This window comes from Ictidomys tridecemlineatus, chromosome 10 (assembly GCF_052094955.1).
Source record: "Ictidomys tridecemlineatus isolate mIctTri1 chromosome 10, mIctTri1.hap1, whole genome shotgun sequence".
NCBI lineage: Eukaryota > Metazoa > Chordata > Mammalia > Rodentia > Sciuridae > Ictidomys > Ictidomys tridecemlineatus.
The window spans coordinates 30,272,520-30,299,754 of record NC_135486.1 but is presented as its reverse complement, the minus strand read 5'-3'; the positions used below and the strand labels follow the sequence as shown (position 1 = coordinate 30,299,754).

The 27,235-nt window shown below is 40.1% G+C and overlaps 2 protein-coding genes across 12 annotated transcripts in view; both read right to left on the bottom strand.

Moving 5' to 3' along the window:
• Ipo9 (importin 9) overlaps positions 1-17,467 on the bottom strand; it is a 48,774-nt gene extending 31,307 nt beyond the window's left edge. For 2 of the 5 annotated variants that reach the window (XM_013360807.4, XM_040277234.2), the window contains exons 1-5: positions 17,247-17,466; positions 6,758-6,819; positions 6,472-6,558; positions 5,311-5,512; positions 1,280-1,368 (exon numbers count right to left, since the gene is read on the bottom strand). In XM_013360807.4, the coding sequence (XP_013216261.1) occupies positions 1,280-1,368; positions 5,311-5,512; positions 6,472-6,558; positions 6,758-6,819; positions 17,247-17,409 (603 nt within the window). In that variant the 5' untranslated portion in view covers positions 17,410-17,466. Of the gene's footprint in view, positions 1-1,279; positions 1,386-5,310; positions 5,513-6,471; positions 6,559-6,757; positions 6,820-17,246 lie in introns of those variants that run through there. The other 3 variants (XM_040277233.2, XM_005330352.5, XM_078022577.1) reach the window with 3 other exon arrangements.
• A 2,332-nt stretch (positions 17,468-19,799) lies between these two features.
• Positions 19,800-27,235, bottom strand: part of Nav1 (neuron navigator 1) — a 252,591-nt gene continuing 245,155 nt past the window's right edge. For all 7 annotated transcript variants that reach the window (XM_021729867.3, XM_040277226.2, XM_078022573.1 and 4 more), the window contains one exon: positions 19,800-26,303. In XM_021729867.3, the coding sequence (XP_021585542.2) occupies positions 26,208-26,303 (96 nt within the window). In that variant the 3' untranslated portion in view covers positions 19,800-26,207. The remainder of the gene's footprint in view (positions 26,304-27,235) is intronic.

Below are 27,235 nucleotides of genomic sequence, written 5' to 3'. Positions count from 1 at the left end.
ATCTGAGACAGACATTTACAATTAAGAATCATAATGTTAGAACTTATTATAATTAACATTTTATGTAAGCCTCTGTGGACTGATCTGGTTAAAAATATCAAGCTGTATAATTTTAAAATCCTAACATGGCCAATATATTTCTTTTTTTAAATATTTATTTTTTAGTTTTAGGTGGACACAATGTGGTGCTGAGGATTGAACCCAGCGCCTCATGTATGCCAGGTGAACACTCGACCACTGAGCCACAATCCAAGCCCCACCAATGTATTCTTTCTTTCTTTTTTAAAAAATTAACTAATTAATTTTAAATTTTATTTATTTCTTACATACATGACAATAGTGGATTGCATTACACTCATAATTATCCATTCACAGCACAATTTTTTGTAACTCTGTATATAAAGTATGTTCACATCAAATTATGCCATTATACATGAGCTCTCTTTTTTTGCATTACAAATCTTGATACATTTTTATAACACAATTTATCAAGCCCCACCAAAGTATTTCTTTTTCCTTTTTTAAAAAAATATATATTTTTTAAGCTGTTGATAGACCTTTATTTTATTTATATATTTAATGTGGTGCTGAGAATCGAAGCCAGTGCCTCACACATGCCAGGCAAGTGCTCTACTGCTGAGCCCCAGCACCAGCCCCTCTTTGTTTTTTTGTTTTGTTTTGTTTTTAGTGGTGCTTGGGGATTGAGCCCAGAGCCTGGCACATGCTCTATCAACTGAGCTACATCCTTAGTCCTCAGTGTGTTAATATGCACACTGTGGTTGAGGGCAGGAGGACAGGGTTAAAACATTATACACTAGGCATTCAATCTTCCTGTGAATGAGTTACCATTCATATACACATTGATCAAATACACATACACACACACACACACACACACACACACACACACACACACCCTGAGTATATTAAGGACCTATTTATGCAGTGAAGTTATAAGACTACTTCTAAGTTCTTAGCTGAGGTAGGCAAACTTAGGTAGAATACCTCAATGGGAGGTATCAATAAAGATACTAAATACTTAGAAATGAGCTAAGTATTTAGTAAGTATTTCAGTGATTTCATTGTTTTATCAAAAGACTACCCTTGTAGTTGTGAGTGAAAAGTCTATGGTTAATCTAGATTCTGATCCAGATGGTTGTCAGTTCCAGTCTTCAGGTATATCAGTGAAATACACCATAAACTCCCATCTGAGAGGCAGAGCTGATCAGAGCCTGAACAGCCCCTTTTTTTCTGAAATCATGAAGCTGAGATTTCATACCTCAGCCATGGTGAAGATCTTATACATCTCTGGAAGAATGACAGGAGCAACCAGTGGCATTTGTGTGTCTGTCACCTCTCGAGTGAACTCTATAAAGAAAAAAGTACTGTAAAAAAAAAAAATTAACTGCTCATAAAGATATTAAGTGTGGAAATTTCCAAACTGTTTCCATATAGCGGTTCCTATTCAGCACACAAATAAGGACATTGGCCTGGTGGCCTTAACTAGGGAAGAAAAGCAGAGAGAATTACTGATTATTTGTTAGAAGAAGAAGAAAGAACAATATGGCCTTAAGGAAAATGAGATTAAGAAGGAAACCTTAATATAAATATTAAAAGGAAATCTGAAAGAGAACTGCATAAAAGTCTTTATGAAGTTAACCAGAAAATTCTGTATTAGTTTGTGTCCACCTGTCAACATTCAGGTGCACTTTGAGGTCTCTTTGTTTCTCTTTTTAGTTTTTTCCCTTGGCAAGTTGTTCTGATGCACATAATAAAGTATGTTCAGATTTACTAGGCTTCAACTCCATTCTTTTAAAACATATAGTAGAATAAGACTTGAAGAAGGTAAGGGAAGTATGAGTCAGCTTTTTCTTGACTTTGAAAAACAAAAACCAAAAAATTATAACATACACAATGCACTAAGACAGCATAAAGGACCCTGGATTTCATGTTACTAAGTGGTATAATAAAATATAAGCCCTTGAGTTCCAATAAATGTTCACTTTATCTGATGATTTTCCAAATTATTACTATTAAAATGAAGCTAATATTTGGAAAACATTTGAGAAGCCAGTTCAGGTAATTTAGTGAGACCTTGCCTCAAAATAAAAAAGAAAAAGGGGTGAGGGATATAGCTCAGTGATAGAGCACCCCTGGATTCAATCCCCAGTACAACATATACACACTAATAAGCTTTATGAAAAATGTAGTACGACTTAATCCTACTAATAAAGTGACTTACTACATTTTTTCTCTCCCAGTAGTCTCAATTTATTTATACTGTATAGGTTTAAGTTAAAAATAATTTTTTTCTGAGGTCATTCAGCAAGTCAGGAAAACTCTGGGACACCTACAACACCTTGATTTCCAAACTTACTTGAGACTAAAGAAAACGTTTTAGTTTGTTGATCAAATATTTCAATTCTTTGCCAATATGTTTGCATTTCCTTCAAACCATAAAACTTAGTTCTCTTCCTACTTTTTTGGTGGTACTATGATTGAACCCATGGGTGCTATACACTTGAGATACATCATATATATATATAGTTGTAGATAGACACAATACCTTTATATATTTATTTTCCATGTGGTGCTAAGGATCAAACCCAGTGCCTCACATGTGGTAGGCAAGTGTTCTACCACTGAGCTACAGCCCTAGACCTCCAGTCCTTTGTATTTTGAGACAAGTTTTCACTAAGTTGCACAGATGGGGCTAGAACGTAAGATTCTTCTAATTTGGCTCCCTGAGTAGCTGAGATTATAAGTGTGTACCACTGCACCTGAGATTAATTCTCTTTCATAAATGGATAAATTATTGAGAAGCCTGTTTGTAGTTCTACCTACTTGGAAGGCTAAAGGAGGAGGATTACTTGAGAACAGGGAAACAGAGCAAGACCCCACCTCAAAAAAATCCAAACCAAACCTAAACCAAACAGTACCAATAACAAGAAACAAACATCCTGAGAGAATCAGTCCCATTCTCTATCCATATACTAATGTCCTTCTATCTTTATGCATGCCTGAGTTTCTGCTGTTGGAACTTATACAGTCTACCCTCTTTTGCAAATATTTGGAGCACTGATTTGGGAATGAATATTGGCTGCAATCCATTCCATGTCTGATGACTCCATTTCAAAAGTATAAAAATTTCCCTACCAGTTCTTTCCCTTGGCCGATAGAAAAGTGATCTCATTGTACAGTAATTTCCTTAAAGTATAAGAAAGGCACTTCAGCATTCCAATCAGGATAAATGTAAAACCATCCTTTTTCTTTGGGTCTGTCAGAAGCTGAAATTTATGATGGAAAATTAGAAGGGAACAGTCTTCCTTTCCATGGTAGAAAATACATGTTAACTGATAACCTGATGTTATAAATAAAGAATCCTAAAAGTCTGCCACTGTGGCTCAGAGTGCTTGCCTAGCAATGTGTGAGGCACTGGGTTAGATTCTCAGCACCACTTATAAATAAATGAAATAAAGGTTCGTTGATTTAAAAAAAAAAAAGTCTAATTCCATGAGGAGGAGTGTGAGAAGTCACCTGAATAATGAATCATAAAGGACCAGCATGGGAAATAAGGGAAGTAAAAATCTGAGCAAGGAACATTTTGATCTTTTTGGTAAGTCTGTTTTGTATCTGAGCTAAAATCTAAAGCTTTGTTGCAAGCAATCAATAAGAATACAATGGGTAGTTCAAAAAGGCAGCTGGAAGCCAGTGGTGGGGGTGGCACAGGCCTATAATTATAGCTATTAGGGACATTGAGGCAGGAGGATCATCAGTTTAATGCCAGCCTGGGCAACATGGCAATTTTTTTCCCTTCCCCTTTCTCAACAAAGAAAGAAGGGGAGGGGGAAGGCAGCTGGAGCATGAGAAGAGGGAGTTTTGAAAATAGTTTTGAAATAGATTTGCCTTTGATATGGAATTGATATTATCTATTATCTACCATTAATATCACATGAAATAGTAAAATTCAGCTTAGATGCCATTTGTTAAACTGAGATTCAAAGGGTGAATCTGGCAATTATAACCAGGTAAGAATACATTTCAGGTAAGTTGGCAAGTCACAGAGAAACAGATAAGATATAGATGGGATTTCCACAAACTTGTAGAACAGGGGAAGGGCGATTTCTAACAGATGAGTACAAGATGGTGATAAGAATTTCTTTAAAGATTTCTAAGTGACTTCATTTAGTAAACTGGAAGCAGTGTAGAAATTGCAAAAGATTGAGAAACTTGAGCCACACCTTAGGATATATGAAAGTAGGTTCTGGGAGGAACTGACAGATTAATCAGAAGAGATATCCACCAAATCTCCCTGGAGTAAAAGCTGAAGATCAACCTCTTAGAAAGGAAAAAGGGAAGAGACTAAAGATTACATATTCTCTGAAATGGCTAACTGACAGGATTATATACACACATTTTTAAAAAATTTCTTAAATTTCTATAAGAAAATCCGATTTGACATGTCTTTTTTTTTTTTTCTTCTCTTTTTTTGGTAGTGCTGGGGATCAATCTGAGGCCTCACACATGCTAGGCAAAAAGTTCTATCACTAACCACATCCCTGGCCCTATTTGACTATTCTAAACTTTGTCTTGGCTGCACTAAGCAATAAAACATAAGCCCTTGAGTTCACTTTTACCTGATGGTTTTCCACATTATCACTATAAAAATGAAGTTAATCAATTGAGAATATACAATTGGCTAAATGGAAAATAATACATATTAATAATGATAAATCATAATGACTAAAACTTGCTGAGTGCTTACCACATGTTGGTTACTGTGCTAGACAATTTACAAAGATTAGTTCATTTAAACTACTAAATGCTCCTTCAGATAGACACTATTAGCCTCTTAATTTTATATACAAGGAGACTCAGGTTCAAAGAAGCTACATGCCATGTGAAGAGTAAAAGTCAAGGTGAAGCCAGAATATGAACCTCAAATCTGACTGCTTAATCACCATGCTATTCCTGTATCCTTTCTGACGGTTTCAAACTCAGGTCCTTGTGCATAGTAGGCAAGTGTTCTACCTCTGAGCTATACCTCCAGCTTCCTATATCCTTAAGTGGTAAGGTTTGGTAGTAGACATAGTACTATGCCAACTTAATTCTCTAGAAAGAACCAATGGAGCTGGAGGGTAGATGTAGAAATAAAAACTAAGAAAGGAATAGCACTCATAAAAAACTAGAGGAAAGTAGTAGCATTTGTAGCAAATTCTTCTGATCTTGGCTACTCTATCATATAGCTTCTTGTAAGTGTTCCTGTCACTTGGAATCCAAGTACCAATACCAGGAAAAGGCTTCTGGTACCTGTCAGCACACGCATGGCTCCATGGACGGCATTTAAGTCTCCGCTCACCAACATCTCCATGAGCAGGTTGAAGAGTTGGGGCCAGGCTTCCGGCCAGTCCCAGTGAGCAATGGCTGACACTGCATAGGCCACACTGGAGCGCACTTTGCTTATCGATTCTCTCAACCCATTGGGCAACAGCTCCCGGATAACAATTTTTGCCTGTAGAGGAGGAAAGTCCACTTGCAATTAGATCAGGTTATAGGTGATCAGCAGAGCCCAGTCCAGTTTGGAACTGTTAGAAAAAAATATAAAAACTGCATAGCTGTAGAAAACTCCAACACGTAAACTTGACAAATAATTCATTCAGAGAGTTCACCTGTGATTTCTAAACTTATGGTGTCCATTATAGTAGCCATTAGCTACATGTGGCCATTTCAATTAAAATTAAATAAAATTAAAAATTCAGTTTTTCACTTCAAGTAGGAAGTATTTAATTTTGTTTTATTTATTTATTTATGACCCTGGGGATTGAACCCAGGGGTGCTCTATCACTGAGCTACATCCCCATCCCTTTTTTTTTCTTTCGACACAGGGTCTCACTAAATTGCCCAGCCTGGAATCATACTTGTGATCCTCCTGCCTCAGCCTCTCAAGTTGCTGGGATTATAGGCCTGTGCCACCACACCTGTCAGCCATATTTGAAGTGCTCAGTAGCTAAGTAGCTCTTATGTTGGACATCACAGATAGAAAAACATTTCTATAACTGCAGAAGATTCCAGCAGCCTTTGTGTCTCTACAATTTGTATCTCAATACTTTTGGGGGCACAGAATATTTGCAGAGCACTACACAAAGCAGAAACATTATTTTATTTTCAAGCTCTCTGAAATTGGCATTATAATTCTAATTTTAGAGATTTAGTAAATTGAGGCTTAGTAGTTAAGTATGTTTCCAATTTTTTATCTCACAGATTGTAAAGGGCAAAACTGGCATTTGAACAAAGGCCAGCCTGATACTTGAGTTCTCTTATCTACAGCATTGTGGCCCCCCGAATGCCAGCCACCAATCTCCTTTTCTACTTAAGTCTTTTGATCACTCCATGTTGTCAACGAATGTTGACAATCTCTTATGATGGCTACTCAAATATCTGTCTACAGACTACTCAAGTAACTGTTCTTACCCTTTCTGTAGTTTCAGGAGGCCTAAACTTTTCTGATTGGGCACACCAGTGAGTTTCCACATATTGTTTCAAGATGACTGATGCTAGCTGTGAAGAGAATAAGCCAAGAAGTGCATTAAGAAAAAGACTTTTCATACATATCATATACATGGCTTTATACATTTGAATCATATCTAAATCTAAATCATAGATTATTTAAATTGGCCTTATTCTTTCTCTTTCCCATAAGAAAGTTTCATTACTAAGTAAAGGATGTTACTTGTAAATCATTTCAGTCTGGACTCACCTGACGGATTGCCAGTGCTCCCTGGGGATCTACAGTCAGCTCTGCCAAGTGAACACCAAATTCTGAAAGAGAAAACTTTAGTTTGAGTCTAAGAACATCCAAGAAAGCCACAGCAATTTACCAAGCTCTAATAGTGATACCAATAAGAAAGATTTCAGAAAGAAACTTGATCCATTGCTTCTGAAAGTGCTGATAATTGCTAAGACTGATTGCTTCAAATAAGAGAAACAAGTTGGCCTGTAGGTCATGGTTTGTTACAATTTAAAGTTCTAGTACCTTTTCATTTATTCCAATTATTGCACAGTAAAATCTAGCTATTCCCCCTACCCTGCCCTCAGGCACAAGGGACTGAACCCAGGAGCACTTTACTACTGAGCTACATCTTCATTCCTTTTAAATTTGATACAGGGTCTCACTATGATGTTGAGGCTGGTCTCAAACTTGTTCTCCTCCTGCTTCAGTCTCCTGAGTCGTTGGGGTTATAGGCATGTACCACTATAACTGACTCTTCTAGTTATCTTCCTTTTCAAAACCATAACATTTTTCTCTTGTCAAAGAACGTAGTAGCTAATTAAAAACTGTAATTTTCTAACCCCACCAACTTAAAAGGTGAGCTTTCAGGAGTTGTCCAGATATATTCTTTTTATAATTTAAAAAAGTTTTTTAGCTGTAGTCAGATGCAATACCTTTATTTATTTATTTTTATGTAGTGCTGAGGACTGAACCCAGGGACTTGCACGTGCTAGGTGAGTACTCTACTGCTGAGCCACAACATCAGTCCATGTCCAGATATATTCTACCAATACATTATCAAGTCCAAGAAAACCTGGCATCAAGAGCTTAGTCCTAAAAATATAAGTGCTGCAAATGAAGTTTCTAATAAGTATGTAAACAATAATCTTGAACTGCATATTGAGAGCCTCTAAACAACTTTTACTCCAAACCAAAATATAGATCTAATTTACACTGCAAAAGGAATAAACTATCAAATATTTATTTATGAAAAGAGGAAGAAGAATGTAATATAAAGAGCACATCATAATTTCCACATCTCACAATCTAGGACTGCACTATCCAATATAGTATCCATCAGTCATAAAGGTTAAGTACTTGAAATGGTGGCTGGTGAGAACTGAGATGGCTGTAAATGTAAAAATACACACGAGATTCCAAACTCAGCATAAAAATAAAAGCAAAATACCTTAATAATTTTTATATTGATTATATACTGAAATAATACTTTGCATACACCTGGTTAAATGAACATAGTATTAAGCATTAAGTTTATCTGTTTCTTTTTATCTATTTTAATATAGTTACTAGGAAATTTAAAATTTCACATTTGCCTTATATTTCTATTGGACAGCACTGGGCTAGATTGGATACATTAATCTATGGCTGCCATCAAATGGGAAAAAGGAGTCTGCTGTTACCTCTAATTTGGAGGAAGATATAGATTAGTGTAGTTAAGAGTATAAGCTCTGGATTTTGGCAAGTTTAGGTTCAAATCCTGAAACTACCTTGTTTGTCCTCAGTTTGCTTATCCACAAATTAAGAATAATGGTATCTAGCTGGGTACAGTGGTGCACACTGTAATCCCAGTAACATGGGAGGCTGAGGCAAGAGGATCATAAGTTTAAAGCCAGCCTCAGCAACTTAGCAAAAGCCTATCTCAAAATAAAAATAAAAGGCTATGGGTATAGCTTAGTGGTAGAATGCCTCTGGGTCCAATCCTGGTACCAAAAAAAAAAAAGTTTCTTTCTCTCTTTATATACATATATCAAGCAATTCTGTGAGAATTGAATGAGACCATGCATGTAAAATATTTAGCACAATACCTAAAACATAATAAAAACTTGAAGAAAAAGTTATCTTGCTATTATTTTTATTGCCCACCACTAGTACATTGTTTGACTTTCCTATGTGTAACTAAAGTTACTTTTCATGTAAAGTTCTATAGCTGGATTCTACTGGAATAGTCATCCAAAGGGCATTTATTCCAAAGAAAAGCTTAACATCAAAAAAGAGTTAGCTGGTGTGGTGGCATATGCCTGGGATCCCAGCAGCTTGGGAGGCCGAGGCAGGAGGATCCTGAATTTAAAGCCAGCCTCAGCAATGGTGAAGTAGACCCTGTCAGAGAGACCCTATCTCTGAATAAAACACAAAAAATAGTGCTGGGGATGTGGTTCAGTGGTTGAGTGCCCCTGAATTCAATTCCTGGAACCAAAAAGAGTTATTAGCCAGCCCTAGTGGCCACAGGTCTGTAATCTCAGTAATTTGGGAAGCTGAGGCAGAAGGACTGCCAAGTTTGAGACCAGCCTCAGCAAATAAGTGAGGCCCTAAGCAACTCAGCAAGACCCTGTCTCTAAATAAAAATAAAAAGAGCTGGGGATATGGTCAGTAGTACAAAAACAACAACAACAAAAAATTATTAGACACAATGTTTCATGTTCAAAATCTTATTAAGGAATCAGGTTAAAACTACTCAGTTGGGCTAGGAATGTAGCTCAGTTGGTAGAGTGCCTGCCTCACATGCACAAGACCCTGGGTTCAATCCCAAACACTGCCAAAAACAAAAACAAAAACAACCCACCACCACCAAAAAAAAAAAAAAAAACCAAACAATCTAACAACAACAACAAAAAAACTACTCAGTTATTTATGCCCATATTTTAAAAAGTGTTTTATTTTGAAATAATTTTAGATTCACAAAAAGCTAAAAGGTAACACACACAAGTTCATGAATAGTTCATTAATATTCTCTACCAATAAGCCCCTTATCTACCTGTGGATCAATGATTAAAACCTAGGAAACTAATACGGGTACAATATTATTAACTAAACTAGACTTTATACAAACTTCAAATTCCAGGATCCCACATTGTGTTTGGTTGTTAATGTCTCCTAAATTTCCTCAAAGAGTGCAACACTTCCCCATTTTCTTCTTTGTTCCTTATAACCCAGACACTTTCAATTAGTTACTTTGTAGAGAGTTGTCTCAATTTGGGTTTAACTGAAGTTTCCTCATATTTAGATTAAGATTATACATTTTTGGCAAGAATATCAGAAAGTGATGCTACTCTCAGTATTTCATATCAGGGAGTACATAATGTTATTACTGGTACTGTTCACTTTCATTACTTGGCAAGGTTGGGTCTGCCACATGAAGACCAGGCAAACTTTACACATAGATTCTGTCACAGCTTGGGCTCCCTTTGTCAGCAACCAGAGAACTTCAAGTCTAATTGCTCTTTGCAGAAGAAAAACTTTGCATGAATATAGTTTTTCCATGTAAGAAATTCAGAAATACTTAATCTATTCTAATACATAAGTCTATTTTAGTGCTACCAGAGGAAGGCAGAAGTTTGGTGATGATTACAGAGTTGAGATTTCTTTAATACAGTCATAAATTAATCATGTCTGATACCTATCAAAGACCACACACACGACAAATTTCGCTAACCATCTTGTTTCACACATCTCTTGAGACTGTGAAGGATGTGAGAATAGGAGAACATCATAAGATTAAGACCCACATGGGGGCCAGAAGCCTAAGTCAATTACAAGTCTGTACCTACAAGTAGTTTAAGATGACTTTTCTCCAAAAGTTTATTTTCTTTATATAAGAAAGAAGCTTGAAAGTTTAAATAACATGAATGTCTGCTTAAAAGCCTGACTGGGAAAAAAAAAAATCTTTGAAGAATATCATCACTGATAATTACAACGAATTTTAAGATAAAATGAACAGAGTAAACCAGGCTCAGTAGTGCATGCCTATAATCCTAGCAATTCAGGAAACCAAGACAGGAGGATTAAAAATTCAAGGCCAACTTCAGCAATTTACCAAGACGCTGTCTTGAAATTGAAAAGAAAAAGGGCTAGGACATAGTTCAGTGGCAAAAGTGACCCTGGGTTCAATCCCTTGTGTGTGTTCAATCATACACATACACACACACACATACACACACACACAGAAAATAGATTATCTACATTTTCTTCTCTACAGGTTTCTAGAGTTTCAAAAATGGTAATCCCAAAATTCAAAGAAAAAGAATTCATTTGTATTAAGCTATAAGGGGACTTAAGAGAGGAAACAAATTATTTAATGTGATTTATTCTGCCTAGACCACATATCCATAGAAATACAGGGACAGCTGGGCATGGTAGCACATGCTTGTAATCCTAGTGGCTTGGGAGGCTGAGACAGGAGGATCAAGAGTTCAAACTTAGCCTCAGCAATTAGCAAGGCCCAAGGCAACTCCCAAGACCCTGTCTTTAAGTAAAACATAAAAAAAGGCTGGGGATGTGGCCCAGTGGTAAAGTGCCCCTGGGTTCAATCCCTGGTACCTGTCCCAACCCCCTCAAAAAAGAAAGAAAATAAATACAGGGACATCAGTTACCACAGAAGAGTGGCACACTCACAAAATTTTAATTATATAAAGCTAATGAAGAACTGTTTCCAAGGAGTGATAGTGGTGTTATTCTGTTTGTGAACTCTGTTATTAGAGTATTTCAAAGAAGGAAAACACAAGAAAAATATCCTGAAGCTCTATACCATGTTTTAAATCTGATCCACAGAGTTATTCCTATTTTTTATCTGTTAAGTCATAAAAAATAAAAAATAAAAAAAGATTTTCACTTAAAAAGAGACTCTACAATTTTTTAAAATAAATACAACTAAATATATCTGAAAAAAAGTACTATTGTGTGTGTGTGTTTATTTATGTGTTGAGGGATTTCTAGTTTTATTGATTAGTGTCTTTAACATAACTTCTTTTTTAAGTTATAGGTAGACACAATATCTTTATTTTTATATGGTGCTGAGTATGGAACCTAGCGCTTCACGTATGCTAGGTGAGTGCGCTACCTCTGAGCCACAACCCCAGCTTCTTAACATAACTTCTTTAGGGAAAAAAAAAAAAGAACTCTGAGATGATTAAGGCAGGGAAAATACAAGAGACACAGATATACATAGCTGTTTAATTTTTCTTAGAGTGGGGTATTAGGAAGGATCAATTAAGATCGAACTAAGATCCAAACCATAAAGTTAAACCAGAGGGGTCATTCACAAGAGGGCTATATGAAATTAGCTTTCTAAAGCTATTTTTTTAAAGGAAATTTAATTTCTCTAGTTCCTGTTTCCTAGCTGAAAAAGACTATTTGGTTATTCTGGATTTTTAGGTTGAACCTAACTTTAGGTTCTCAATTATCATTTTATTTCAAACCAAAAGGGTATCTATCCTCTGACTTCCTCTCTAAGAAATCCTTTGCCCTCTTTCATTTTCTAGTCTCATTCTCTACACTGGATTTATTTTCCAGTCTTTTACTCTTCTCTCTCTCTCTCTCTCTCTCTCTCTCTCTGAGAGAGAGAATTTTTTAGTTTTCGGCGGACACAACATCTTTGTTTGTAGGTGGTGCTGAGGATCGAACCCGGGCTGCACGCATGTCAGGCGAGCGCGCTACAGCTTGAGCCACATCCCCAGCTCCTTACTCTTCTCTCTTGTTATCCTTGATCCTCTTTCTCTCCTTTTACCCCACCTGGCGAAACATTATCTGTTTAAACCTTGGCTGAAAAGGGAAAAATCCAGGGAGGATAAAGATTAATTAAGAAACACACTGGTCTTAAGAGTCTATTAGAGTCAAAGACTTAGCAGTGCCTTGACAGTCAATTATTAGGATGAACTGTCAACAGAGATTTTTTGGAGGACTGAGTTGCATATAGTGTTCTGGAGAAGCCCCCTATTTCTCATGGAGGTTGGTAAACTCCACAAAACCACAGTTGAAAGGAAAATGAAAAATTCCACCACTGGCCTTTATCCGAGCGTGGCCGCCTTCCGCTCGGCTCAGTGCCCGCCACATGCCCAGGAGTGCGTCTGGATCCTTGAGGGGCGCCCTTCGCAGGTGGACAGTGCTTACGCTATACTGCAAGAGAGCCAGAAAAGTGCCCATGAGAACCAGAAAGCAAACTTCCAGCCAGTGGGATCATCTCTCTAGGCATCTAAGATGGGGAAATCAACACAGATATCTGGGCAGCATCTGAATGCCAGGAAGTTAGGGAGTGACAAATCCTGCCCTCCCTGTCTTCAGATCAACATAATGGTGGTGGAAGGAAAGAAAAAATGTATTCTCTCTGACATATCTGGTGGGGACAAGACAAAAGCCTGGGCTTGGGGTACAGCTCAGTGGTAAAGTGTCTGCCTAATTGAACCCATGAGGTCCTAGGTTCAATTCCCAGCATTAGGGGAAAGAGAGAGAGAGAGAGAGAGAGAGAGAGAGAGAGAGAGAGAGAGAGAGAAAAAAAGACTAAGTCAAGGCCAAATGATGGGGGAGGAAACGTCTTCAAAAAAATTGAAATAACTAATAGAAGAAAATTTTCTATAGTCTAAATCTATATTAGAAAGTCTGTGCTATGCTGATATAGGGAATTAAAGGTTATAAATAAAAGCAATTCAGCCAAAAATTAGGTGATGCTCTTAGAGGAAAGTAAAAGAACTTCATTCTGAGATATAAAAAATACAGCATAAATATGCCAAAAATTAAGAAATTATCTTTTCACAAGTCATCATCTTACCATAAACTGGACCCTCTTCCACAAAAAGGTCAATGAAGCTAAATTGAGAATATTAAGATTTTATGGTAGGAGACTTTTGGTAGTTTATAATCTCTCCAGACTGTTTATAAAATGTTTCATATGACCCTATTAATTCATGGAACTCAAAGAACATGCTAACAAATCAAAAAACTTCTTATTTTTACCCTATTTAGGCAGAACTAAATTTCTAAACTCTGCTGATCCAACTCAAAATCTCAATCCTAAGAAAAATGCAAAAGTAACAATTATTTGCTGAAAATCATATAGCAAAGAAACTTCCAAACTTTCAAGTACTATTCTTTTCAATCCTTGATGGGAGTACTGTCTGAACAAAGTGGTAAATGGCACCACATTCTCTAATTAACCCTGTTAAATAGAATTTAACTATTCAGAGAGGTTTGCTGGGTTTCTCTGGATCCAAGTGACTAGGAAAAAATGGCAATCTCCTGGGTTCAAGAAAATCATCCTAGGACACCAGGCTGATGATGAAGCAAACTATGTTTGTTTGTTTTTGGTAACAGGGATTGAACCCAGGAGCATTTTATCACTAAACTACATCCCCAGCCAGCCCTTTTTATTTTTTACTTTGAGACAGCCAAGACTGACCTTGACAGTAAAGCAAACTATTGTGATCATTTTCAGATACACACACTAAATAAGTCAGGGTTCTAGCAACTCCATTTTCTAAGAAAACTGCTTCTTAAAATTCTATCTATGATGCAATCTGGCCAAAGCATGTCAACTTCTCTTGTCAATACTTTTCTTCTTCCTTTCTCTCTCTTCCTCCCTCTCCTGTCCCTTTCTTTCTTTCTTTTTTGGTACTGGGGATTGAACCCAGGGGCACTCTACCACTGAATCACATCCCCACCCCTTTTTATTTTGAGACAAGATCTCACTAAATTGCACAGACAGCCTTGAACTTATGATATTCCTGCTTGAGTCTCTAAAGTAACTGGGATTATAGGCATATAAGCCACTGCTTGTCTCTTTTTCTCTTTTTAAAATTTTTGTGGTACTGGAGATTGAACCCACAGCCTTGTCCATGCTAGGCAAGCACTCTACCATTTAGCTACTTCTTCAGCTCTCTTCTTGTTTGAGACAGGTCTCACCTTGGCTGGCCTTGAACTTTTAATTCTTTTGCCTCAGTCTCTCAAGTAGCTGGAATAACAGGCGTAGGGGACTGCACCTGATTTTTGTCTGTTCTTTTAAGATAAATTGACAAATGACCTGTGCTCTTTTCCCAAATTAAAGATTCTTCCACTTAAATCTTGAAGACTAGGGGGCATCAGCTGGCAGTCAAGGAAGGTGGCACTTCTTTTTGGCAAAAGGAATAGACTAGATGATCCTAAACAACTTGGTGGAACTAATATCCTAGGCGAGGCAACAATGAATGGCTCACAAAGACCTATGGTTATTTGAGAGGAATGAGGGACTATATCTGGTGGTCACCTGAACCTGTGCTCTATGGAAACCAAAAAGGATAAAAAGATGACAAGTACACAATAATATTAGACACCAACTCCCAGATTTCTCATTAATTTCAAGTTGTAAAGAAGAGTGTTTTCTAAGGCCAGAGGGAAAGTTTGTTACTAAGACACAACAAAATTGTGAAGCAATCTTGAGTAGAAAATCATCTATTCATTCAACTGCAAGAAAGCCTCCTCACCTTGGCTTGCAGGGCATTCTAATAGCAGGGGCAACTCCTCCCAGTTTCACCAGGCCATGTAGTTTGCTAAATCCTGGCTGGGAAGTCAGGTTCTACATTTTCATGTAAGGAAGATGGTGGAGAAGAAGCTATTAGACCATGTTCAGAAAATATCTGATGGATTTAGAGTATAAGATGGGAGAGACTGTGGAGCCAATAGCAAAGATAACTTGTTAAAGGTCATAAAAAGAGAGTATAGCGTATTTAAGGGATGAACCACCAGGTATGTCTATCTAAAAATATGTACAGAAGGGGATAAAACTATAGTTTTTTTTGATAAACACAAGGAACCAGACAATTGTAAAGACACAACCTTTAAAGGGCCTAAGACATATACTCAACCCCCCCCCAGACTTGATCCAGCCCTGTAACCACAACCTAAACCCTAGTCATATGCCTTATTACTAGACCACCAATATCAGGATAATTTCCATACCTCTCTCACAGCATGCACAACAGCACAACACCAGTAAGTTTTAGGGGAGGAAGAGCTGAGACGGAGAGTCCATCTATTTCCCACCAGTGGCCTGGATCAAATCTCTGTACTTTTGAAATTTAATTTTTGATTTCAAGACCCAAAAAGGCAAAGAAAGAGGGAGACCAGAACTTCAAAAAGATCTCAGGAAATTTACAATTGACTCTGGCTACGGCTACTGAGGCTATGGCTACTGAGGCCACGGCTTTTGGCTCCAGCTGTAGAAGAAATCAGAGCCAAAGAGGAGTTACTGGCAGTTTAAAACAAGCTAAGGTCTACCTTTTATGGAAAAGTGTCAGACATCCCTTTGGAGCACAAAGACCACTGGGTATCATTCAAAGAAGATTTAGTTGGGATCAATTTGTATCAAACCACCAACTTTATTCAAGTGGAAAATTAATTTGATGAGGTATCTGTTTTTTCACTCTTCCTTCTTCATATCCAAGAAAGGCAGAGACATTAATGTGAATAAAGGAATTTTACATAGGAGGCAATAAAATCCCCCCTCAGATTATTTTATACATGGCTTTCCAACAGCTTTCTCCTAGCCAGTGGTTCCTCCTTTTGTAGAGGCTAATATTTTACAGAACAATAACAACTACAAATGAACTTTCAGAATGGCTCTTAATCCCAAATCTCAATGTTTTCAATAGCCCTTTCATATTACAAGTAAACGTAAAACTAAATTTAAGGGAGATTTTTGTCTTCATTTCTTTTCAGGAAAAAGAAGTCTCGTGGGAGAGTTAACTCGAGGTTTTGAATGAAATCAATCAGATCATGGGCAATTTCTCTTTGCAGATGCCTAAATTTAAGGAGTGGAGGAAATATTCTCTTGAACTGGGAAATTCTGAGGACTTGTAGTTACAGTGAAGCTATGGCCAAATATATTTCTTACATAAAGACCAAGAAGATTTCCCCTTCTGTAGTAGATTAAACTCTTCTTTGTACAGTGGCTAAGCTGGGCCTGATGAAAAGTCCATAGCAGGAAACTAACAAAAAAATCTCTCAACTCAATAGTTTATTTTCTCCTCCATCACTTTAACACACATAATAGGAGGACTGGGACAAAGATCAAAAACAAAGGAAGATCGGTTCCTCCACACAGAAATCGTATTTAATAACTGCAAATGACTCCGAAAATACACGGGGAGTGTGATCAGAAAGGTGCAGCTGCATGTGCTTATAACTTATAAATTATGAGACAACATGACACGTACAAACAACCAGCCAGGTTTAAAGTCAGTGGCAGAAACTTGTTTGATGACATCCACTAGATTTGATAGCCACTGCCCTCTAGCCATTTCTAACAGCTCCCCCTACTCTAATCACAATACAATCAAGCTGATGAGAACAGCTAAAGACCCTGGTCCTGCAAGCAAAAATGATCTCCCAGAGCGCGCGGCACCAACACCACAAAGTCGATCTCCATCTCTGTCCTCGGCAGATCCCAGGCTCCATCTCTTTTCAAGTCTCCACCCTCCTTTCCCCGCGGAGGCTCCACCTCTCCGGCCCCGCTCTTTTCAGACGCGCCTCTGGTCTCTGGGACTTTCACAGCCTCCAGCGACATCAACCTCTCGCGCTTCCTACTCCACTCCCCGGCGCCCAGCTCTCCACTGGCACAGCTCCGTGTGTGCCTTGCCGGTCCCGAGCTGCAGTCAGCGGACTGTGAGGCCCGCACAGGTCCCAACCATCCTCGTGACGGTCCCACCTCACTCACCCTCCGTCACCTCCAGCACCTTAATCTGTTCCTCGGCAGCAGCCCGCACCTCCTGCACTGGGGACAGGATCCCAGTGAGAGTATCCACCAACGCCTCCTTTAATCCTTGTGCTACGGGACCTGGCAACCCGGAGGCCGCACCAGCTGCAGCTGCCGCCGCCATCTTTTCTCCCCTCAGTCCCCCAGCCCGGACCCGCCACTGAATGACGGCTCCCGCGCACGGCCAATCCACGAAGCCGCGCCTGCGCACCAGATTCCGCGGGAGCGGGCGGGAGGCGGGGAATGGATCTAAACCTCCAGAGACAGCGCCTCTTGCCGCTTAAACGAAAACTGCACCTTTGTCAGCAAGGATCGCTTCAGATTTATGTCGAAAGGGAATCCCAGAGAGATTAAGGGGCTTTTCTAAGTCGCACAGTAGGTGAGCCATCTCACTTAGAATAAAGGCTGTGGTGTACGCCTTTAGACTCAAGGGTCGTTCACATATTAGACACTGTGTTAGGAGAGAGGAGGTGGGGTGGAAATGGATGACGAGGGCTGAGTGTGGTGATGCATGTCGGTAATCCCAGAGAATGGGCAGGCTGAGGCAGGAGGATTGAAGTTCAAGACCAGCCTCAACAATTTAGCAAGACCTCTGTAAAATAAAAAGGGCTAGGTATGTAGCTCAATGGTGAAACGCCCCTGGTTCCAACTCCAATACCCACCCCACCCAAATGAAAAAGGAAAAGGATTCTTTTGAGGGCTTTAAAGAAAGGAGACTGAGTCAGAAAGACCACCCATTTTAAATCAATTTCTTTCTCCTCCACCCACCCACCACAGACGAAAAAAAAAATGGCTAAATTTAATTTCTTCATCGATTAGCCTTAGGAACCACAGATAGGGCGCTGGGAGAAACTGAAAGGAAGTGGGCAATGGGCGTGGGCCTGGGCGTGGGTAGGGTTACCTTCCAGCCTAGATGAACCCAACCTCAAAATGGGAAGGTGATGGAAGGGGAGAGTACCAACTTGTAAAAAAAAAAAGGGTATTTTCTCCAGATTGACACTTTATGTGAGAATTTGATAGCTGAGAATATATGCCACCTCCCTCAAGTGAAATTATGGCTGGACATCTCAAGAAGTGGGAACAGAAGTTATTTAATATACGAAATGGCCCAGGGTATATACTACTTAACAATGTAGATGGAAGAAATTAGAGAGGAGTTGAAAATACAGGCTGCAGCTCAGTGGTAGAGTGCCTGCCTTGCATGTGTGAGGCACTGGGTTCCATCCCAGCACCACATAAAAATAAAGATATTGTGTCCATCTACAACTAGAAAAGATATTTAAAAAATAAATAAATATTTAAAAAATAAATAGAAAAAGAAAATACAGGAGCCTGGCCGGTGAGGTAACCCGGGAAATGTAACCCCTGTGCTTCCTCTGGGGAGGCTGAGCCAGGATGACCAGGAGTTCAAAGCCAGCCTCAGCAAAAGCCGGGCACTAAGCAACTCAGTGAGACCATGTCTCAAAAACAAAATACAAAATAGGATTGGGATGTGGCTCAGTGGTTGGGTGCCCCTGAGTTCAATCCCCAGTACCAAAAAACCAAAAAGCCAAAGCCATGAAAACCAAACCAACCAACCAAACAAACAAAAACAACAAAAAATAAACCTGGGAGCCTGGCAAGTATGTAGTGGCTAAAGGAATGCAATTGCAATTGTATGTTATTGAAGCAAAAAGGAAGAGGTATTTCTTAGTAAGCTGTTCATAAGGTGGTTTCCAGGAATGTTTACTGTCATTTCCAAGTGGCAAAGGACACTAGTAATTTTTGTTTTTAATATTTTATTTTTTAGTTGTAGTTGGACACAATACCTTTATTTCATTTATTTTTATGTGGTGCTAAGGATTGAACCCATGGTCTTGTACATGCTAGGCGAGCACTCTTCCGCTGAGCCACATCCCCATCCCCAAAACTAGTAATTCTTAAGACAGTTCCAAGACTGTGGATGCTAAACTATTAACAACTGATGAAGATGAAGTCACCTCATCTGAGGATTCTTCCAGAAGAATGCTTCAGAATGCTTTCTTGATTTATTTTGAGGAGTACTCATTTATCACCTCCCATGTTAGGAGGGCAGAGGTGGTTTGTGTTACCACAATACTTTCATAGGGAGAAGATTGCTTCTTGGACCTGAATTCCACAATAGAGAATAGTTAAGACTTATTTTCCTTCTTCTAGTGGCCAGGAGGAGAAACTGAATTTCATTTTTAGAACAGTTACTTAAAGGTTAATTCACTTTTAACCCCCCCTCCAAAAAAAAAAATTCAGGGATGTCCAGCAGGTGGTATGTTTTCAAACTTTGTGGCAATGGATGGAGGACTCAGAGACATCCCCACCTCAACCAAAGGAGTCAAAAGAGATTCCATTTAGGATTTGGGGTTTGGGCATTTCCAGGCAGGTGGGTTTGCCTCTGGGTTTGGCAAATGACCACAACCAGACTTACTTTCCAGATCAAGTAATGGGTCATAAAATAAATGGAGACAGAAATCAGGCAGAGAAGGAGCTGGAGAACCAGTGGACAATACAGGAGATAACTTTATTGAAACGCAAATGGCATTGAACAGATGAATCTTGCTGAGAAGAGACATGCCTGAGAACAGAGGGCCCAGATGAGGGGGACCACCATGGTGAGGGAGGAAGGCCTCTTCAGCTGGCCCAGGCATGAATTTAATTTTTGACCAATTTGTACTTTAAAATGAATTACTGAGGGGACAGCCCAGCTCTCTTCATGATTGTTACCGCAACTATATACAACCATTTCCTTTCCAGATTCAATTTTGCTTTTTCTACATTAGCTATAAAAGGGAGTAGGTTGGAAGAGGCAAGGGTCAAATGAGAGAGGAAAAAAAAAAAAAAACAACAACAGATCAATCAAACACACACACACACACACACACACACACACACACACACACATACATAAACACACACATCCTGGTTTGAGGTTTTGTGCCCAATAAATTAAAAACAAAACAAAAACAAAAAACTGTTGTGAAAATTCCTGCCCACCCTCCACCTGAGGAACACCATGCACTTGAGAAACACAAACTCCATCACAGAGTGCTGACCCAAACAGGATGGGGTGGGGGTGGGGGGGAAGGAAGCTAGAGAATTCATTAAAAAAAAAAAATCTTTTTTTTTTTTTTTTAAACAAAAGAACATTAGGAAGTGGTGGCCCACTGCACAGCAGTAGCCCAGAGATTGGCAGCAACACAAGCCTGTTCCTTACTTTCTTCCTTCTCAGAAAAATGGCAGGGAAGCAGGGTGACCCCCTCAGAGTTGGCCAGAGGACGCATGGCAGGCTTTCTGGGGGACTAAGGGAGTGATTTTAGTGCAATTATTTGCCTTCCTTCGGCTTTAGTCCTTCCTCCAAGTGCTGAGTGCCAGGGCACAGGAGACCTGTCCTATTACGTTTCTTTGTGCTCAATCCTCAAGCTCTTTCACAGGGAAGAAAATCAACAAACTTGAAACAAAACCAGTTCCAAACAACCTTATCTCCCCCATGGCCCCATGAGTCTGTGAACTTTGAAATATATGAAGCTCTTTTCAGACTTTTTTTTTTTTTTTTTTTTAAGGATTTTATTCTATTGCCTTGGCTGAGTAGTTCTGTATCCACGACCTGGTGTGGGGAAAGCTTAAGTCCAAGGATTTAGGTGCCCAACAGAGCACAGAGAAGGGGTCTCCTTGGAATCCTGGAACCCTTAAGTTGTTAGCTGCCTTGGGGAAGAAGGTTCTGACCAGGTTCTCAGACCAGTAGTGCTCTTTGCAACTCAAATAAAGGAGAGGGTTGTTCCTGGGAGAACATTTTGTTATGGAAATACAAATTAATTTATTTTTATTTTTTTTTTACTTTTCCCATTTTATTACATAATTGGGAAAAGGTAAGAATAGACACAAATTGTCCACCAGAAGAGCAATCTGGAAGAGACCTCCAACCACTTTCCTCCGTGTAGATTGCCAAGTCGAAATTTCAGGTGACATTTTTCTCTGAAGGTTGCATTCAACTAGGAAAGCTGCAAACACTCCTCTAACTTCCACCTGGAAGCGCACATATTGTTTCCTTTGTTAAATTAAACATAAGGAAAACCGAAACATAAAGAAGTATGATAAAAGTGATGTTGAAACTAATAGTAACATCTGGATTATAACCTAGGACCTTCTTATTTTTGGTCCTAAAGCCCCTGAAAGTAGGCACTCTGATACTTAGCTTTCCCTTTAAAACAGTCAAATCTCCAAGTTCAGCGTGCATCAGATTCACTGCGGGGTTTCTTCACAGGAGTTGCTGGGCTCTACCCCTGGAGTTTCTGACTCATTAGGCCCAGGGTGGAGCCTGAGAATTTAATTTCTAATAAGTACCCAGATGCTGCTGCTGATTCTAGTAGTCTGGAACCATCCTTTTTGAGAACCATGGTCTTCATAATTGAAGGGCTGAACCAAGAAACTAGGGGTTCACTTTCATAATCACATGATAGAAAATTTTCCAAGTCATAAACATTAAGAAAAATGGTTAAAACATCTGTATCTGCCTTGGTCTCCCTGCAGCTTCTGAATTTCAAGAGGTTCCCTTACTTTAAGGCTATAATTCCATCCAGTTTGTTCTACCTTCTCTAGGATCTGTGGTGGCAGTACTTGCTTCTAGGGCTAGGCTGAGCAGACACACACACCTGCCCTCTGGGCAGTGAGATAGATCTCTGGAGATTGATTGATGTCATGAATATATAAAACTGATTCAGTTATAAAGGGCAATATCAGGCTTTGGGAACATAGTGCCCCATATGACCTTTTTTTTTTGTCCTATCATGGAAGGTGGCTTATGGGGTACAGGATTAAGGAAAGAAAAGTATGATGAAGAGCTGCATTTGCCAATGTGAACCCCGCTGAATGTATGAATGTGTAATTAAACATCTTTCCCTCGCAAACACATTGGAATAAAGAATCCTTAATGTCTCATTGTAAGCATCACTTTGATCTTGGTTTTGCAGGACGGAGTCCCATTCAGTCAGGCAAATTTCACCTACATGCTGGGTTGCTGCACACGGGTGCCCTTCCACATAAGGATGTTTGTTACTGCTTCTCTCTTCCCACTCTTTGGAATACTACAGGAAATAGAGTTCAGACCACTAGAAGTCATGGTATCCCTCTGAATAGTATGTCTTGGGGATCTAGAACTAACAGATAAGATTAGGTGCACTCATACTCTTGCAAACCAGGAAAACCAGAAGGCAAGAAATGAAAAGGAAAAAAAAAATCACTATTTGTCTTCAGTCCTTAAGGAGTATGGATGGATTAGTTGGAAGGTTGGTAACTCAAGACCAAAATGTAGTACATCGGTCTCTCCATGGACTTTTAGCCAATTCTTCTTTCCTGTCAGCCTCTACCTTCTCAATGGCTACACTACACGAAGAGCATTGGTATAGAATTTACATGAAGACAGAAATAAGCACCGTAAAGTGGCCACAAAGAATAGAATTCTTAAATATACTCTACGAAGCCTCAGGATAGGACATAGCAACAGCCATCTGCTTGTGTGTGTATGTGAGACACAACACACAAACACACACATGAACACACACACACACACACACACACACACACACACCAGGTCCCATATTAGCCTCCAATTTGCTAGTATTTTATTTTTAGTGCCTAGGCAGGGACTGAGAAAAAAATATATTGGACACATCTTGTTGGTCTTCCCCATCCAGAAATGAGAGGGACTCTGCCGAGGAACCTCTCTCTGAGTTGTGGCTCTCCCCATAGATTGATGTTAGGTATTGAACCATGTTCTATACTAGCTCGCTTTGGTAAGGGATGAAGTCAGGGGCTGGAGAGGAAGGAAGCAGTACAAATTCCAGAATTAGGCCAGATTCTTCCAAAGGTGCCTGGGGGTTGAGAATTTAGCTATGGGACCCGGTTTTCTCTTTTGAGGGATCCCAGTAGTCTCAACCAAGAAGCAGGTGTGTAGGTAGGAGAGAACGCTGCGGATTTGCTCCTTGCCGTTCATTCTTGCAGCAGGTCAGGGGAGCTTGGTGTTCTGCTTCAGAGAAGTCTGGATGAGCGTCCCAAGGGGTTATAGCACCATGAGGAGGCCCAACTTTCTTCTACAGTTGCCAAATACTCAGGATTCCTTTGTGAGATGATCAGTCCCCACCATGAGGGGCCCAGATGTGCAACTGTAAACAAGGTCCCAGGCTGCAGAGGGAAAGCTGAGGCTTCATTACCACTTCACAAAGTTGGGAACACACTTTCTGGAGGAAAGCAATTAGACACCTGGGCTAAATGCAGCAGTCAACCAAGAGCAGAGGGTGATGGATCCCAAGAATAGAAATGAAAAGTCAGAGCACGAGAAGCCTCCAGAAAAAAACCTGCTGAAGATCCACACAAAATTCATGGTGGTATCCATGGTTACCAGAGAGACCAGAATCTCTCTGCGGTCTGAGGCAGTTGGAATGGAAGAAGGGGCTCTCCCCTCTCCTTTTTCTCAAGTAGCCAGTAACATCCATGTCAGAAGGCACTGGCTGGGCAGCACCGGAAAGTAGAGTTAAGGGCTCAACCATCAGATTAAGATGGCATTAAAAGTCTAAGCCTTGCCATGGGACTGGAGCTTGGAATAGGGTACACAGAAGAGGCCTAGGTCCAAAGCAAGCCCATCTGGTCTTTCCTTCCTTCTAATTTGGAACACCCAGCTCTGGGGCCTCATTTTACGCATCAGAGACCTTAAGGCAGTGATTTCAGCACCATCCTTGGACAAACAGCTTCTTCCCACCACAGAATTGCATATTTTACAGCCAAGTTGGTTGGGGGATCTTCACAGCTCATGGAATTAGCAGCAATAGCAATAATAGTCTCCAGCACAGAGGACCCTGTCTTCCCTGGGAGCTACCATGTGAAAACAGAAGCTTTTCTTCGGGGTGGGGGGGGTGATAAACTAGACCATCTTGGGAGCTAAATGAAAATATTCTGATATGAAGATTCAGATGAATCTACTCCTCGGTTGGGTGGAACAGAGTGATCCAGAATGCCTGTAGAATCTGATAGTCTTGTGCTACTTAGGAATCTGAACAGCAAACTTTTAAACCCAAGCTCACCACATATCCCTGATTGGCAGAGCCCTGAAATTTCAGCCCACTTGGCAGTTCAGCCTGGAATCTGTTCCCTTAGGGCTTTCAGAAGTGGCAGGAAGTAGACTTGCCAACTCCAGACAAGCAAGATTCCATAGTCTTTCAGGTTCCACCTTAGTTGAACCCAGATCTTCTGCCCCCAATGTATTAGACATCTAATCAAAGGCTTCTTAGTTGACTTCTTGGATTTCAGCTACATTTCTTGGGTGATCCTGAAGGTCCAGATACAAGGTAGTATGCATTTAATGGGGTGTCAACATTTTCTACTAGACATGAGCTTACGGGCCCAAGTCTTGTCTCTTATTTTTTAAAATCTAGTAACTGGTACACAGTTAAGTACTCGGTATCCGTCAACCCAAGGAACATGGACCGGCAGACTTTCAGGACATCAGGAAAAGAGCAACTTCTTGCAAGATGTGGGATCTCCCCAGAAGGCAGATATTGGCCACCAAATCAAGCTCCTTGAACCTATAATTCTGATTTGGAGTGTCTCACGTGGCTGTTCAGTCTCTTACAAGTGAATACTCACCTGTAAAAAACAAATAGTAAGGGCTGGCTGGGGAATTTTGATTCAGTCAGGTGAAATGGCTACCATTAAATAGTGCAGTGAGAGGGACAAGCAAGCCACAAGATAGAAGAGTCTCTCCAATTTTTTGGTTTTCCTACAGTCGACAATGAAGCTCAAAGTTGCCAATTGAGCTCCTGGCCAGAACGTGTGCTTTTTGCGAAAGGGAAGTTAAAGGAACTGGGTTCCTCTTCTCCCACTACTGCTGATCCAGTGCTTCACGTCTTATATAGGCCCTAAGGATGCCACATAGAGTGGCATGACAGGTGTTTAGCTGGTACTAATTAGATGGCATCAGATTCTCCCAAGAAAATCCACTTGGAAAAGCCAAACTAACCCCTCAAAAAGCAACCCAGTATCTCATGGACATGTGAAGAAGTGGGGAAGCAGGGGAGGAAAATAAATAGGCAGATGGTAGGGGGAAAAAAAATCAATGCAAAATAAAAAAAATAAAAAATTAAAAAGTAGGGTTTATTGACTCTCATGCATGTTAAATTAGAGGGTAGAAAGACAGAGCTAGGAGTCTTTCTCTGAAGGCTGTAATGTTATTTTTGTGGTTTGGCGACTTCTTAGATTGGCAGGCATCTTGTCAACATCCCCTGTTATCCAGAAGGCAAGGGCTGGCAGTTTTCTTTCTTGCTTGGCAACTGGGTCCCCTCTCTCCAGATTCATCTTTTCCATTGCATTTTACCTTTTACAGGTTGATTTACACATTGTTTAAACCACATGCTTCTTTTCTGGGCTCCGGCCAGATTTCTGGGGGAAGAGTTGTTGGCAGTGGTGATGGAGTTGGGAAGGGTCTGCAAGAAAGTCTGCGGAGAGTCCTGCCTCCCTCAGGTCTCCCCACCTGTGACTGTCTCGGAGTTGTTTGTGAGAATCAGGAGCTGCTGCAGAGTTTTTTGATGTCTTCTGAACCCCTTTTCCCAGAAAGCCCAGGAATTTATAATTGAAATAAGAAATCAAGGAAAAGACCCAGAATCATCTTTTCCCCAAAATGGTGAGAGGAGGCCAGTAAATGTATTTAGGGGACACAAGTTCCCAAACTCTACCCCACCAATCCCTAGTAGGAAGTTCTCCAAGGTGCAGCACCAAGAACCTGCCCCTCTTCTTATCCTCCTCCTCCCTCCTGTTCTCCTCCTCGGCTGGAGAGCTAGCGCTCTGAAAGAAGAGGGGAGAGGAGGAGCTAAGGAAGCTGATGCCAGCCTTCTGTAGTCCGGGGTGACAGTGACTGCTGGGACCTCAGAGTGTTGCCTGGAGGTTGGGGTCCAGAATCGTCTCTCGATCTGGAGATTCAATGTAATTGGCAGCTTCTTGAAGTTTCAGCAGCATGGCCATCTAAAGAGGGGCAAAGGAATAGACTAATGAGAGTAGGGAGGCTGGGTCCTGCCTGCAGAAGGGAAACAGGAAAAACCTTGATCGTAAGTTTGATTCTTGGTTTGGAAATGATTAAGAGCTTGGAGTTAAGAGGTTATTTATGAAAAGCATGATGATCACTTCAACCCTGTTTGTAAATACATGCAAGGACGCGGTCACCTGGGGGTATCTCCGTTATACAGGGTGCCGTGTGTGATGTGTGGGGGAACCACCTCTGCCTGCATCATGAGTGCCCTTCAGGGGAGGGCAGAAGAAACACACATCCCACTAATACTGGGGGAAATGTGAGAAGTGTCATAAGAACACTTTTGTCTCTAACAATTCCCATTCCAGGAGATCATAAGCCAGCAGCGAGGCTCCATGTTATATGAATCTGTTTCTCCCCAGCTAATAAACCCTATGTCAGGTCTAAACATCTCAGGGTTTTCATCTCCTTTTCTTTATCTTCATCTGTTTTTGACAAGGTCAAAATTTAAATAAAAATGCATTATGACTTAACTGGAAGACTTCCTACTTGAGAGGTAAAACTGCAAGGCCATTGGATTTGTGCAAGTTTTTCTTTTTTCTTTTTGTACTGGAGATTGAACCCAGGGGCGTTTAACCACTGAGCCATATCCCCAAACCTTTTTTTGTATTTTATTTAGAAACAAGTTCTTGTTGAGTTGCTAAGATCTGCTGAGGCTGGCTTTGGACCTGTGATGCTCCTGCCTCAGCCTCCAGAGTTGCTAGGATTACAGACATATGCCACCGCGCCTAGCTAAATATGTTAAATTTTAATATAACCTGCTGAATGTCCTCTGGAATAGTTTTACCAATGAACACTCCCATGCAGAGTGTGAAGTCTATGTATGCTTCCACACATTAATTTTGCCAATGTGAAACACTATTCCCTT